General features: G+C 43.9%; 1 protein-coding gene across 1 annotated transcript in view; it reads right to left on the bottom strand.

Moving 5' to 3' along the window:
- The window catches only part of LOC106563047 (homer protein homolog 1), an 84,360-nt gene extending 79,323 nt beyond the window's left edge, over positions 1-5,037 (bottom strand). Inside the window, exon 1 of the mRNA XM_014128265.2 lies at positions 3,807-5,037. Coding sequence (XP_013983740.1) covers positions 3,807-3,811 — 5 coding nt within the window. The 5' untranslated portion in view covers positions 3,812-5,037. The remainder of the gene's footprint in view (positions 1-3,806) is intronic.
- Positions 5,038-16,499: the final 11,462 nt, after the last annotated feature.

Below are 16,499 nucleotides of genomic sequence, written 5' to 3'. Positions count from 1 at the left end.
GAAACATGAGGTGATGGCTGTGGATGAATGGCACGACAATGGGCCTCAGGAGCTCGTCACGGTATCTCTGTGCATTCAAATTTGCATTTTACCGATTGCATTGGGTTCATTGTCCGTAGCCTATACCTGCCCATACCATAACCTCACTGCCACCATGGGGCACTCTGTTCACAACGTTGACGTCAGAAAACCACTCGCCAACACAACACCGTACACGCCATCTACCATCTGCCATGTACAGTTGAAACCAGATTCATCCATGAAGAGCACACTTCTCCAGCGTGCCAGTGGCCATTGAAGGTGAGCATTTGCCCACTGAAGTCAGTTACAAGCAGAACTGCAGTCAGGTCAAGACCCTGGCGAGAACGACGAGCACGCAGACGAGCTTCCCTAAGATGGAATCGGACAGTTTGTGCAGAAATTCTTCGGTTGTTTAAACCCACCGTTTCATAAGCTGGTCTCAGATGAGCCCGCAGGTGAAGAAACCGGATGTGGAGGTCCTGGGCTGGCGTGGTTAGACATACTGCCAAATTCTCTATAACGCTGTTGGAGGTGGCTTATGGTAGAGAAATTAACATTAACTGGAAACGGCTCTGGTGGACATTTCTGCAGTCAGCATGCCAATTGCATGCTCCCTCAACTTGAGCCATCTGGTGTTGTGTGACAAAACGGTACATTTTCTAGTGGCCTTTTATTGTCCACAGCACAAGGTGCACCTGTGTAATGATCATTCTGTTCAATCAGCTTCTTGATATGCCACACCTGTCAGGTGGATGGATCATCTTGGCAAAGGAGAAATGCTCACTAATAGGGATGTAAACAAATTTGTGCACATTTGAGAAAAATAAGCTTTTTGTGCATATGGAACATTTTAGATTTTATTTCAGCTCATGAAACATTTTACAACACTTTACATATTGTGTTTATATTTTTGTTCAGTGTATATTATTCTATATTATTATGGGTTATTGTGTGTAGATGGGTGAGAGAAATATAAGTTAATACATTTTTAATTCAGGCCTTAACTGCATTTTGTTTTTCAGGAATATGTCAAGATGTATCCAGGGGCGGAAATCCCGGGGGGGGACAGGGGGGACACGACCCCCCCATCCTGGGAAAAATATGATTTGTCCCCCCCAATATATCACTGAAACATAACTATGTAATTTAAATAATATTAATAATACGCAATGAAAGCAATTGTGCTGATTATAGACACTTAATAGCGCGTTTTTAAGTTTCAAGAGATTGCGACCCCCCCCCCCCTTTTCCTCAATGGTTTGATCCACTGGCAAGGTAACAGAGGGGTTGTAGCCACTGTCTGAAAGGCACTCAATGAACGTAACTGACGTGAGGTTAATCCAGTCAATCGCGCACTCACACTAGCTGAATATGCAGAGCTAGCGCGCAAATATTAACTATTAAGCTAGCTAGTACCTATTCCATTTATGTGGCCTCGTCAAAGATGGAATCTTTGCTATCGTCAATTTATTCCGAGATCAGCATGCAGATGATGTAAGTTAGTGCTTCAAAGTCCCTGTGATAAGGTTAGTGATAAACTGAAGTCCAAACTGAACAGAACTACACTCTCTTCTACCATTGTCTTAAATATATTTAATGGTCTCGTTGCAAAAGCTAAATTGTCGCAAGGGAACTTTTATTTATTTATTTTGTTTAACCCGGGTAGCAAAGATTATAGCAAACACCACTGAAACTGAATTGGTGCTCGCTAGCTTTGCAAATTCAGCTATTGTTGGAAGCCAACCAATATGAAACAAACTATTAAAATTACAAAAAGGTTGCAGCTTATGTTGTGTAAATGGTGAACTCATACAGCTGTCAACTCTTGTCATTTTAATCCGTTTCACATTTGTTAGCTACCTTTTAGATCGAAGCCCAAATAGAATGATAAGATAGAAGCCCATCTCCTACTGTAAATAACCTACACACTGTGTGTGTGTGTGTGTGTGTGTAGCCAGCCAGCCAGGTAGAAAAATGGCAGAAAAATAAAAGACGGACATCAGAGTATTTTTCAGTACAGCAAAACGCAAAGTAAGAACCCTAGTAGCCTAATATCTCAAAGACTAGTTGATAAAATGTTCATAAGAAAGAAATGAAATTCTAATGGAAATGTTTCACAATGATGTCATTAGGCAGAGCAGGCAACAGATGGCACACAGACAGCAGAGTTGGGCACAGATATGCAGGGACAGACTGGCAGAGACAGGGAGTCTCAGGTAAGTTTGTTGAGTCTTTGTTTGGCAACATTATGAAAGGTTCTCCATTTTTTTTTACATGTAAAATAGGAACATAATTGGAAAATGCCATGGATACCCCCACTCTCAACTTAAACTGGTGACTGAACTAAGATTTGTTAAAGGCAATGGTATTGCTGTTGTGATTAGTTGTGTAGTTTTGGGTACCGGCAGTTAGGAGTACGGCAAACACCTTATTTCTTTGGTTCCTCAATATACATTTACCATATTACAATGTAGGCTATGTGTTACAGCACTACTTTTGGTGTCCCCCTCAGGAATTGCTCTTTAGAAAATTTCATGTAATTGTCCCCTCCAAAGTTGATATCAGATTTTCGCCCCTGGATGTATCCATTTAGGCAATCTGTATCAAGAGTCCAATGTGCACTTTCTAGTGTAACCTTATCCTTTAGTCAATCAAAATAGCCTCCAACACTCTACTCAACAAATTGGATGCAGTCTATCACAGTGCCATCCGTTTTGTCACCAAAGCCCCATATACTACCCACCACTGCGACCTGTATGCTCTTGTTGGCTGGCCCTCACTTCATATTCATCTCCAAACTCACTAGCTCCAGGTCATCTATAAGTCTTTGCTAGGTAAAGCCCTGCCTTATTTCAGCTCACTGGTCACCATAGCAGCACCCACCCATAGCACGCGCTCCAGCAGGTATATTTCACTGGTCATCCCCAAAGCAAACTCCTCCTTTGGCTGCCTTTCCTTCCAGTTCTCTGCTGCCAATGACTTGAACGAATTGCGAAAATCACTGAAGCCTTATCTCCCTCACTATCTTTAAGCATCAGCTGTCAGAGCAGCTTACTGATCATTGCACCTGTACACAGCCCATCTGTAAATAGCCCACCCAACTACCTCATCCCCATATTGTTATTTATTTGCCCATATTATTTATTTATTTGCCCCTTTAAATCCATTAAGGGGCAATCTGGGATTGGTACATCCATTTTTGGACTTAATTTAATATATAGCTATTGATTCTTGAAGAATTAAACTTAAATGGCTCATGAGCAATGGTCTTACCCCATCAGAAACTAAAATACTGTATATGTTTGTTTTAGTACATTGTTTGTAATGACTGACTATCTCATAACTCATAGTCCGAATTGTTTTGGGGATGGCGAAAACAAGCTTCCATATTCATATTTCTGTTTGACTTTAAATAAAACCCATTACCTCTGCCACATTTTTTTAATTGATATTAAATGGTTTACCAATCTCTAATAAATACTTTTTTATTTGACTGCCAAATCGATATGCTCCTATGAACTTCATATGTTGGGTCCTTTTTAAATGTAAATGACCTAAAGCTCAGGCCATGGGCTGATGGTGAGGCTGTCAACGCAAGGCAAGCCAACTTCAGGTAAATCATGTCGCCAAACAGCGTATTGTTGCTGTCAACCTTCTACCCCCCCCCCCACTTATCTATCTTGAAACAAACCAGGCTTCCAAGAAATCATAACACACCCATGAATACAATTCTTGTCAGGGAAGATTAGTACAGACTAAATGGCACTACATTGCGCGATACGTACCCCATTTTGCTTGGTTGTTAAATCGAAGGGAAGGGAGTCAGTCCGTGGGCGCAGGGCTCCAAAGGCGGAGTGAACAATCTAGGTAATGTGTTTTTCCTCTCCAATAAGCAGCTCTTCACGGCGCTGTTGACGTCTGTGGCTTGACAGGAGATTCTAGATAGTCAGTGCGGTTCCCTTCACGCCGACATGGCTTGCTAGTCTGTTCTAAGCTATGGGGTGTTGGTTCAAAGTTCACCCAAACAAACGTGTCGGTGGATTCATGATGACCGAAAACATCGGTGTTGACGTTAGCTAAATTAAACGCACTCTTCAATCATGCTCAATGGGAAGCGAAAGCACGGAGGATATATAGCAGCTACGCTAACGTTGGCTACCGAGGCGCGCATACATGACTGACGGTTCTTAATTCCAAAGTAGCGCGAGCTCCTTTTTACACTTAAAAAGGTAGGAAAAATAGGGACCGCTTGCATTGATATTGGCAGCACACCATCTTCTCGTCTGCGGAAAAAAAAATGCTTAAAATATCCACTTGGTTCTAGACGGATTTGGGTATTACTATTACAGCTCCGCACGGCGCCCCTCTCCGTTGACTTGCATTTCGCTACTCTCCAAAGATGACACCGCTCTCAAAATGTGACCAGCTGCGTGCACCGCAGTTATCCTCGGGCGAGAAAAATGCTTAACATTCATTCTTGCTTCTCACTTTGAAAGGCCCGACTGTTCAACATTCCGAAATGTAACGTTACTCAGTTGCTCAATCCCTGGCGTCGTAAGTGCCATCAAAATTCCTCTAGTAGCTATCCTACTACAGTTTATCAAAACGCACACATCTGCAGCAATAATAAACTCATTTTAGTTACAGGGAAAAATATTATTTATGTCGAATTGGCTTCATCTCCCATCTGTTTTCGCGGAATGACTTGGTACATTCTCATGGCTTCATCGTCTCCTCTAGTCAGACCAAACCAGCTACCGGCATCTTCAACGCCTGGTCAAATAAGGCCGAATATGAAATGCTATGCTGAATTAAGTTCAAATAAGAACAATAGCCAATTCGTTGATATTATTCATCAGACTGGGATTTTAAATGTCAAATCACGGCCAGTCTTTGCTCCATCGAACGCCTCCCTTTTTCTCCAGCCGTCTGTCTGTGTAGTGTCTGATCTCTCCAATCATCCCATTCATCACCTCTCTCAACCCATCCTCCCGTTGTGTTCACTGAAAGCATGAAATTGGCCCTACGTGATCACGCCGCCCCTCCGCACAACGTCACCGTATCCTTAGAAATCTGACGCAATAAAATAGTTCCGTCATTTCCGCTTAGCAACTGAGGAATAGTTCGTATTATACCTCAGTGGTAGCAACCTGCAGTTTATTATGGGCCCTATAATAAACCTGCAATATTAAGTTAAAGTTTTTCATTGCGGTATGTTTTGTGACCATGGATTGGATGAGAATGCGGACCTACATTATATGTATATGACCTTTCCAAAGCATCCACTAATTCAGCACACTGCACAGATCTTAGATTAAGAATTAGAATTCTACAGATGATTCACCCAGAGGTCGACTTTATGGATAGCCACCATATTACTACTCTACAACTTTTTTGTATTAGGACATATTTAGTTACCCTATATACATTAAAAGCATACACAGAATGATAATCGATGCAGTGTATACATCATTGAGTAGTTCCATTTAGCTTATTGTGCAATTGATGGTGGACACCTTGTGGACAATGGATGTCAGTGGCAAATGTGGCCACTACAGCGTGTCTATTTACTGTTATTGAACTCAGGTTCCCACCCTTCAGCTTGTTTTCTTTTCAACCAGACAACAGTGGCATATTGGCCTTTAGTTTTGACCTATGTTAAGGGCTTGTTGTATGCTTGCCATTCTCTCTTTGGCATCAAGAGGATCCTTCTTGCATGCAATATGGCATGTCTGTTATCAGTTTTATCAGATTACTAAATCTAATTATTAATCACTGTTACCGAACCTGGCTGTTATCAAATTGTTCTGGGCTGTTCATTGCTTCAAATTAATCACAGATTTTGGGGGTGCCCTTGTGTTAATGGAATTTCACTGAAACTTAACATTCTCCTGCCCTGTCCCTTAAATCCTCACCTCACATCTGATTTACCACCTGAGAAGAGAGTGAGCAGGGAACATGGCTATATACAGGTAATTGACAAAATATTGGAAGCACTTCTGTAAATGAAGAATACAAAGTATATTGAAAGTAGGTGCTTCCACACAGGTGTGGTTCCTGAGTTAATAAAGAAATTAACATCCCATCATGCTTAGGGTCATATATAAAAATGCTGGGCAGGCCATTATTTTGGCTGCCATGGCAATGCCCCCATAGGATTACAATGCCTCCATCCACAGGGCACGAGTGGTCACTGAATGGTTTGATGAGCATGAAAACGATGTAAAGCATATGCCACGGCCGTCTCTGTCACAATCGTCGTAATAACATTCAGACCAAAGCGCAGCGTAATATGGGTTCCACATGTTTATTGAATGAAACGCACAAAAACAATAAAGAATGAACAAAACGTGAAGCAAATTAAGTGCTCACAGGCAACGACACATAAACAAGATCCCACCAAAACACAGTGGGGAAAAACATATTTAGGCTGCCTAAATATGATCCCCAATCAGAGACAACGCTAAACAGCTGCCTCTGATTGGTGATCATACCAAGCCAACATAGAAATAAACAACCTAGATTACCCACCCTAGTCACACCCCAACCTAACCAAAATAGAGAATAAAAAGGCTCTCTATGGTCAGGGCGTGACAGTCTCAGTCACCAGATCTCAACCCAACTGAACACTTATGTGAGATTCTGGTGTGGCGCCACCATCAACAAAACACCCTTATAGAATTTCTCATGGAAGAATGGTGTCACATCCCTCCGATAGAGTTCCAGACAGTTGTAGAATCTATGACAAGATGCATTGAAGCTGTTCTGGCGGCTCGCGGTGGCCCAATTCCCTATTAAAACACTTGGTGTTGGTGTTTCCTTTAGTAGTTACCTGTTTATATATATACACACACCACCGTTCAAAAGTTGTGGTCACTTAGAAATATCCTTGTTTTTGAAAGAAAAGCACATTTTTGGTCCATTAAAATAACATCAAATTGATCAGAAATACAATGTATTGATGGTGCAGCTAGAACCTTTTGAGGATCTGAGGACCCATGGGAGGGAATAGGTTTTGTCGTGCCCGCTTCACGACTGTCATGGTACACCAAGGAACTTGAAGCTCTCAACCTGCTCCACTGCAGCCCCATCGATGAGAATGGGGGCATGCTCGTTCCTCTTTTTCCTGTAGTCCACAAACATCTCCTTTGTCTTGATCCCGTTGAGGGAGAGGTTGTTGTCCTGGCACCACACGACCATGTCTCTGACCTCCTCCCTATAGGCTGTCTCGTTGTTGTCGGTGATCAGGCCTATCAATGTTGTGTCATCGGCAAATTTAATGGTGTTGGAGTGGTGCCTGGCCGTGCAGTCATGAGTGAACAGGGAGTACAGGAGGGGGCTGAGCATGCACCCATGAGGGGCCCCTGTGTTGAGGATCAGCGTGGCGGATGTGGTGTTACCTACCCTTACCACCTGGGGGTGGCCCGTCTGGAAGTCCAGGATCCAGTTGCAGAGGGAGGTGTTTAGTCCCAGGGTCCTTGGCTTATTGATGAGCTTTGAGGGCACTATGGTGTTAAACGCTGAGCTGTAGTCAATGAATAGCATTCTCACATAGGTATTCCTTCTGTCCAGGTGGGAAAGGGCAGTGTGGAGTGCAATAGAGACTGCATCATCTGTGGATCTGTTGGGGCGGTATGCAAATTGGAGTGGGTCTAGGGTTTCTGGGATGATGGTGTTGATGTGAGCCATGACCTGCCTTTCAAAGCACTTTATGGCTACAGACATGAGTGCTAGGGGTCGGTAGTCATTTAGGCAGGTTACTTTAGTGTTCTTGGGCACACTATGGTAGTCTGCTTGAAACATGTTGGTTTTACAGACTCGGACAGGGAGAGGTTGAAAATGTCAGTGAAGACACTTGCTAGTTGGTCAGTGCATGCTCGCAGTGCATGCTCGCAGTACACGTCCTGGTAATCTGTCTGGCCCTGCGGCCTTGTGAATGTTGACCTGTCTAAAGGTATTATTCACATCGGCTGCGGAGAGCGTGATCACACAGTCTTCCGTTACAGCTGGTGCTCTGATGCATGTTTCAGTGTTATTTGCCTCGAAGCGAGCATAGAAGTAGTTTAGCTCGTCCGGTAGGCTCATGTCACTCGGCTGTGCTTCCCTTTGTAGTCTGTAATGGTTTGCAGGCCCTGCCACATCCGACGAGCGTCAGACCCGGTGTGGTACGACTCGATCTTAGTCCTGTATTGACGCTTTGCCTGTTTGATGGTTCGTCAGAGGACATAGCGGGATTTCTTAAGCTTCCGGGTTAGAGTCCCACTCCTTGAAAGCAGCAGCTCTAGCCTTTAGCTCAGTGCAGATGCTGCCTGTAATCCATGGCTTCTGGATGGGGTATGTACATACGGTCACTATGGGGACGATGTCATCGATGCACTTATTGATGAAGCCAATGACAGATGTGGTGTACTCCTCAATGCCATTGGAGGAATCCTGGAACATATTCCAGACTGTGCTAGCAAAACAGTCCTGTAGCTTAGCATCTGCTTCATCTGACCACTTTTTTATTGATCTAGTCACTGGTGCTTCCTGCTTAAATATTTGCTTGTAAGCAGGAATCAGGAGGATAGAATTATGGTCAGATTTGCCAAATGGAGGGCGAGGGAGAGCTTTGTATGCGTCTCTTTGTGAGGAGTATAGGTGCTCCAGAGTTATTTTCCCTCTGGTTGCTCATTTAACATGCTGATAGAAATTTGGTGAAACGGATTTAAGTTTCCCTGCATTAAAGTCCCCGGCTACTAGGAGCGCCGCTTCTGGGTGAGCGTTTTCTTGTTTGCTTATGGCGGAATACAGCTCATGCAATGCCATTTTAGTGCCAGCCTCTTACTGTGGTGGTATGTAAACATGACTAATGATTACACCCTAAAATCAGATAGATACAGGCAAGAGTGTGCAAGGCGGTATTGAATGTGTCGCTGTCTGTCACTGTCTGTCACCTCAAATGTTTATCTCGACCTGTGTGCACCTACGTTATAAACTTTCATTCAGTCTAGGTTGTAGCAACCTCATGATGGGAATAGGGAAAATGTGGGTATCATGTAGTAGCCTAAACCTATTACTGTTACATTGAACTGGGTGAATGGAATATGAATGACAGTCATTCAATATGCTGTAACTGAAATAAGGCCATGCTCATAAAAAATAAAAAAGTCTTCCCTATCTTAAACAGCACCGACCACCACTGCTACACAGACCTGTATGAAGAGGCGGGAGGCAGCAAGGAAGGAGTGAAGGATGAAGACAGAGAGTATGACCTCTGAATGGTCTTTCCACAGCAGACACTCAGACTGGAAGGCCAGGGGGTACCTGGAGAAGTTTGTCCTGAAGGATGAGACTCCTGTGGTGGAGCTGGAAGGGTAGCCAGCCGTAGAGGAAGGCTTCAGAACTTGGGCCCAGGAATCATATGCGCTGGACAGCTTTCTCTCACACCCTGACGATGCACAGACAGAAGGGGAAATCCATGAGTCTGAGCATGACATGACAGATTTCTTCCTGACGAACGCCAGGTTCTCTCCATCCGATGATCGGTACGTTTCATCACTGGATAAAGAAAAGAACAATGCAGAACCTGTGAAGGAGAATAAACATGTCAAGGCAGACAATAACGTTTTAGTGCAGGAAGCGCCTCAGCCTCAAGTGGTGGAAGAAGGAAAAACCACGGAATTGGGAGCGAGACACAGGGCATCGTCACAGATATAAATGAGCCGCCACTGTCTGACCCAGAGTCTTCCTCTGAGGTGGCTGGTGGGGGGAGTGTCACTGAGCCCCCCACAGACCCAAACCTCTCACACAAGCATGATGCTCCCACAGAGGAACTACAAACCCTCCCGTTTCCTCTGAGTGACAGTGGAACCCAGAAGATAACCAATCAGGAAGCTCTGAAGCAAGTAGCCCTGCTTAGAAGGAAGCCAGTTGCACCTCCAAAGACCTCTCTGAATCTAGTGCCAATGGCTCAAGCCCATATCCCAGTCGAGATCCTGGAGGAGGGAGTAGGGGATGGAGGGAAGGAAGAGAGGGGGAGGAGGAGAAAGCCAAGGCGTCACCAGTTGACGGCTTATCCTCATTTTACCAATCCCAAATTGCACTGCTATCAAGTATAGCTACTGACCCAACAATTGAAGAAGGGAGCGAAAAGACGCTTAGACACTGAACCAGTAAAAGTAGAGAACAAAAATACTTAATTGGCTGAGGGAAACACAGAACCACATCAGGCTGAGGAGAGTGACAGCCCCAAGCCAGATACTGACCCGGTATTGACAGGAGACCAAAACAGAACCTGAGGAGAGACTATACCAGAGAAAGGATAGACAGAACCAGCTGAGTCAGCTAAGCCAGAGGTTGAACCAGAGAAAGGAGGGGGCAGCAGTGAGACTGCATCAGCTACAGTACAACAGGAGCTAGCCAGACCTCTCCTCCTGCTACTGCCCTAATGCCTGCCACAGTGACTGAACCAGCCAAAGATAGCAGAAGATGCATCCTCCTTAAGCCTTGTTTAGTGTCACACCCTGATCTGGTTCAACTGTCTTTGTGATTGTCTCCACCCCCTCCAGGTGTCGCTTATTATCCCCGGTGTATATATCCCTGTGTTTCCTGTCTCTCTGTGCCTGTTCGTCTTGTTTGCCAAGTCATCTAGCGGTTTTCCTTGCTCCTATTTTTTCCCAGTCTCTGTTTGTTTCTAGTCCTCCTGGTTTCGACCCTTGCCTGTCCTGACTCTGAACCCGCCTGCCTGACCACTCTGCCTGTTCTGACTACCAGCCTGCCTATCCCCTTGTACTGTTTTGGACTCGGGTCTGGTTTCTGACCCCTGCCTGGCCTGACCTCGAGACTGCCTATCGTCTGTGTCTGTTTGGACTCTGACCTGGTTTATGAACTCTCACCTGTCCCCGACCTGCCTTTGCCTTCTCCCTTTGTTATAATAAATATCAGAGCTCTACCATCTGCCTCCTGTGTCTGCATTTGGGTCTCACCTTGTGCCTTTATAGTTTAGTGGAAAAATACAATGTGCTTTTAGTCTTGGTTTATTATGCCGCAGCAATTTGGAATGGAGAGGTCAAATTATGAATTGATGCAAAAATGACAGAATGTCACCTTTTTTTCTGGATATCTTTATGCATAAGTGTTTGTTTTAGCATTTTAAATCAATAGCACCTTTCTGGGCCCCTTTTTTGGCCAGATAAAGCCTACTCCTGGACATAGAAACACTTTCAATGGAGATTCTCCATTGAGCAGTAATTGTTAGGTTATTACCATTTTATCATGTAATGTCTAAGTAAATACCTGATTATTTCTGTACTGTAAAATAAAGTGCTAGCTGTATTCCTCTCCTTTTGTGCCTAAGAGAGGAATATACCCGCTGCTCCAGATCATCCAATCCCCTCTGTGTTGATGGATGGTAGCTGGTTGAGCTATAGCTTTGTGTGTGTGTTTGAGAAATAGGAGCAGTGAGGTCAGTGGCCGGGTAACCACTAGCTAAAATGTTCACCATACAACAGATAGCGCCAACAACTAGAGTGACATAAACTATTAACTGAAATTGACAAACAATTTTCGCCAAATGAAAATACCAATGTAGCCACGATACACAAGCAATAGCCTCCAAAGGCGGCATATTTCATATCATTCGACAAAATGACACACTACTTAACTCAGCTCAGCCATAGACCAATGTAGCATCCCCAGTTACAACCAATAGGTGGCACTAAAAGACCAATATATGGACACATTTCATCCGAATAGTTTGCAATGCAAACTCCATAGCTTTTCACAATGGATTTGCAATTCTTCCAATGCACCGTAAGCAGCACACCCAATCAGACACACACATAATAATATTATTATATGAAATATTATTACACACACATAATAAATAAGGTTCTAATCAAATGTCCATATAAATAATCGAAATTACAGAAAAGCTGCAGTTCAAAACGTCATAAAAGTGTCTCATCAAAACTAAATTTTGATAAATCACATGCATTCAAAGGGTTGTTGTCTATTCTCATGTTCATTCAACAGTAGCCTAAATTGCAAATTGTAAAGGAAAATGCATTTAGGCCTACTTTTACGTGTAAATGAAGTCCATTAATTTGTCCTTCAGTGTGAACCTCTCAGTGACAGTGTTGTAGGGCCAAGGATGACACAACACTGATATTGTCCAAATGTTGTAAAACATCCCTCTTGTACACATTGACCTTATAGGGTGTGTGTGTGTGTGTTAGGCGTCCCGCTAGCGGGACAACTTCCGGTGAAACTGGAGGGCGCGCAATTCAAAAAAATAATCATAAAAATGATGGATATTAAACATTTAGGTTGAAAGCTTAAATTATTGTTAATCTAACTGCACTGTCTGATTTACAGTAGCTATTACAGCGAAAACATGCCATGCGATTGTTTGAGGACGGCGCCGCACATCAAAATATTTTTCCACCGGCACAGGTTTCATAAATTCACAAATAGCAATTAAATATTCACTTACTTTTTGAAAATCTTCCTCTGATTTGTCATCCAAAAGGTCCCAGGTATAACATGTAGTGTTGTTTTGTTAGATAAAATCCTTCTTTATATCCCAAAAAGTCAGTTTAGTTGGCGCCACGATTTGAGTAATCCACTCGTTCTACTTGCAGAGAAAGGAATCCGAAAATCTACTCCTAAACTTTGTTTCAACAAGTCAAAATACGTTTCTATCTACTCCTCAGATACCCTAAAATGTAATCAAGCTATAATATTTTCGACAGAAAGAAGTATGTTCAATAGGAAACTGATTTTTGCAGGTGCGTCCTGTCTTCATGGCGTGCGCAAACACACATTTCAAAGACTGTGTCCCTGTACTAAAACTGATATTTCTTATTCGTTTTCTAAGTTACAAGCCTGAAACCTTGAACATAGACTGCTGACACCCTGTGGAAGCCATAGGAATTGCATCCAGGGAGCTAATTCTCAGTATGACCTTATACTTTCCATTCTAAGAGGATGGTCTCTCAACAACAACAAACTATCTGGTTGTTTTTTTATTTGGATTTTCTCATACCATATCTATTGTCTTATATTCTCCTACATTATTTTTAACATTTCTACTAATGTAAAAGTGTTTTCTTTCCAATGGTACTAATTATATGCATATCCTGGCTTCAGGGCCTGAGCAACAGGCAGTTTACTTTGGGCATGTCATTCAGGTGGAAATTGAGAAAAAGGGGCCTAGCCATAAGAAGTTATAGGAAAGGATTGTCAAACGTTTGCCTGTCGACAGTACTTAGCACCTCTGAACAGTGTCAGCAGTCATTCTCTTTTGTGTTCACACCACAAAGACCTTAAAATACTCCAAAGCTCCATAGATACCCCATAGATTCCAAAGCAAAAACGGCACTAATTTTGCTATTTTGTAGAAAGCACTTGTTGATACTAGCCAGAACTACCTAGCAAGATGATGAAGAGTTCCAATTTTGGAATGGCAGTGTCAGCCAATCAGCTCCTTTGTTGTTTAACCATTCCATAATGACTGCCGTGGCTACTGTTGTGGCAGTTCACTTAAAAACTAGCAGTCATTCAATCTTCTCGTGGAACAGTTGGGATAATGGGACAATTCTGAGTACAACGCATTTCTCCTCTTTGGATTGAATTATGTTTCCTGAGTCATACCTCGTGTCGGCTCCCCCGGTGTCTTAATCTACACAGGGAGCCTGTCCGACCCTAGTGCAGCTGTCAGCAACCGGGTCGGATCTACTGGCTACATGTTGGTAAGTTCAGTGGGAGGCTGGGAGTTTGTGTTTTCTTGACCTAAGCTTGTTATCATAGTTGAATATTTAGGATTAGCTAACCACAGGAGGATATTCATTCTCAACACAAACTATTTTCACACTCAGAGTTTTCAAACTGTACTGTCTGTCTTTGCTATTCTGCTGCTTCTAACAAGATGAGATTTGAAAGGATTCCCTTCGCAAGACTAGTGGTAGGCTATTACTCAAATACTACAGTACAAAGGAGGTTTTGAAAACTCTGTGACAATACTGTATCCTTGTCTCATTTCCTTTCTCTGCACACTGATTTCAAATCAAATCACATTTTATTGGTCGCATACACATATTTAGCAGATGTTATTGCGGGTGTAGTGAAATGCTTGTGTTCCTGGCTCAAACAGTGCAGTAGTATCTAACACTTTACAAGAAAGGAATTAAGAAATATATAAATATTAGGACGAGCAATGTTAGAGTGGCATTGAATAGAATACAGTATGTACATATGAAATGAGTAAAACAGTATGTAAACACTATGTGACTAGTGTTCCATTATTAAAATGACCAGTGATTCCATGTCTATGTACATAGGGCAGCAGCCTCTAAGGTGCAGGGTTGAGTAACCGAGTGGTAGCCGGCTAGTGACAGTGACTAAGTTCAGGGCAGGGTACTGGATGGAGGCCAGCTAGTGTTGCTATTTAACAGTCTGGCTGCAGTGTGCAGACACAGCAGAATGCTGATTCTGTACCCAGGCTGGAGGAGCTAGTCCAGAACCAAGTCCTGAAACAGGAAGACCAGAACCAGGGAGACCAGGATGTGAGGGCAGTGGGATACATCATCATCATCACCTGGAGCCAGGCCAAATACATTTTCCTCAGAAACACCATTCTCCACCAGCCCAAACAGGTGGAATTGCTACAGTCCAATAGGGCACAATGTATTTAGTACAATGTAACCAGGGTACATTACACTGGGGTGTATTGATTAAGTATAATGGACACAGCGTACTTTACACTGGGGGTGTATTGATTAAGTACAATGAAACCAATTTAATAGTCCCAGAAGTGCAAACTACAAGCTAAATCAAGCGCTTTCAAGTATATAAACTCAGCAAAAAAAGAAACGTCCTCTCACTGTCAACTGCATTTATTTTCAGCAAGTAAGTCAATATTTGTATGAACATAACAAAATTCAACAACTGAGGCATAAACTGAACAAGTTCCACAGACATGTGACTAACAGCTATGAAATAATGTGTCCCTGAACAAAGGGGGGGGGTAAAAACCAAAAGTAACAGTCCGTATCTGGTGTGGCCACCAGCTGCATTAAGTACTGCAGTGCATCTCCTCCTCATGGACTGTACCAGATTTGCCAGTTCTTGCTGTGAGATGTTACCCAACTCTTCCACCAAGGCACCTGCAAGTTCCCGGACATTTCTGGGGGAATGGCCCTAGCCCTCACCCTCTGAGCCTGCAGGAAGGGTACCACATGAGGGAGGAGGATGTCTTCCCTGTAACGCACAGTGTTGAGATTGCAGGCAATGACAACAAGCTCAGTCCGATGACGTAGTGACACCGCCCCAGACCATGACGGACCCTCCACCTCCAAATCGATCCCGCTCCAGAGTACAGGCCTCGGTGTAACACTCATTCCTTCGATGATAAACGTGAATCCGACCATCACCCCTGGTGAGACAAAACCATGACTCGTCAGTGAAGAGCACTTTTTGCCAGTCCTGTCTGGTCCAGCGATGGTGGGTTTGTGCCCATAGGCAACGTTGTTGCCGGTGATGTCTGGTGAGGACTTGCCTTACAACAGGCCTACAAGCCCTCAGTCCAGTCTCTCTTAGCCTATTGTGGACAGTCTGAGCACTGATGGAGGGATTGTGCGTTCCTGGTGTAACTTGGGCAGTTGTTGTTACCATCCTGTACCTGTCCCGCAGGTGTGATGTTCGGATGTACCGATACTGTGCAGGTGTTGTTACACTGTGAGGACGATCAGCTGTCTGTCCTGTCTCCCTGTAGCGCTGTCTTAGGCGTCTCACAGTACGGACATTGCAATTTATTGCCCTGGCCACATCTACAGTCCTCATGCCTCCTTGCAGCATGCCTAAGGCACGTTCATGCAGCTGAGCAAGGACCCTGGGCATCTTTCTTTTGGTGTTTTTCAGAGTCAGTAGGAAGGCCTCTTTAGTGCATTGGAGGACACAGGTTAATAAGGCTCTTTAAGCCTTGAGGCAATTGAGACATATATTGTTTATGTGTGCCGTTCACAGGGTGAATGGGCAAGACAACAAATTGAAGTGCCTTTGATCGGGGTATGGTAGTAGGTACCAGGCTCGCTGGTTTATGTCAAGAACTGCAACGCTGCTGGGTTTTTCACACTCAATAGTTTCCTGTGTGTATCAAGAATGGTCCACCACTCAAAGGACATCCAGTGCATTGGAGTCAACATGGGCCAGCATCCCTGTGGCACGTAGAGTCCATTCCCCGACGAATTGAGGCTGTTCTGAGGGCAGCCTTAACCTTCTGCGCATAAGGCCGCCACAGACCCACACCATGATGCCGGAGGGCCCTTTACAACAACCTTCCTGAACAGGACCAGGTCCAGGGTGTGTTCCCTGTGCCCCTGTCACTGAATGTGACTTGTCATTTCCTCTTCCTGTCTCCTCCAGGTTCTGTTGAAGCCTCTGCAGGCTCTGTGCTCTTTCCAGCTGCAGCAAGGGGCCCAGGTCCACCACAGCTGCCC

The sequence above is a fragment of the Salmo salar genome, chromosome ssa11 (assembly GCF_905237065.1).
Source record: "Salmo salar chromosome ssa11, Ssal_v3.1, whole genome shotgun sequence".
NCBI lineage: Eukaryota > Metazoa > Chordata > Actinopteri > Salmoniformes > Salmonidae > Salmo > Salmo salar.
Note: the sequence above shows the minus strand (reverse complement) of the source record. Positions and strands in the feature narration are given on the sequence as shown.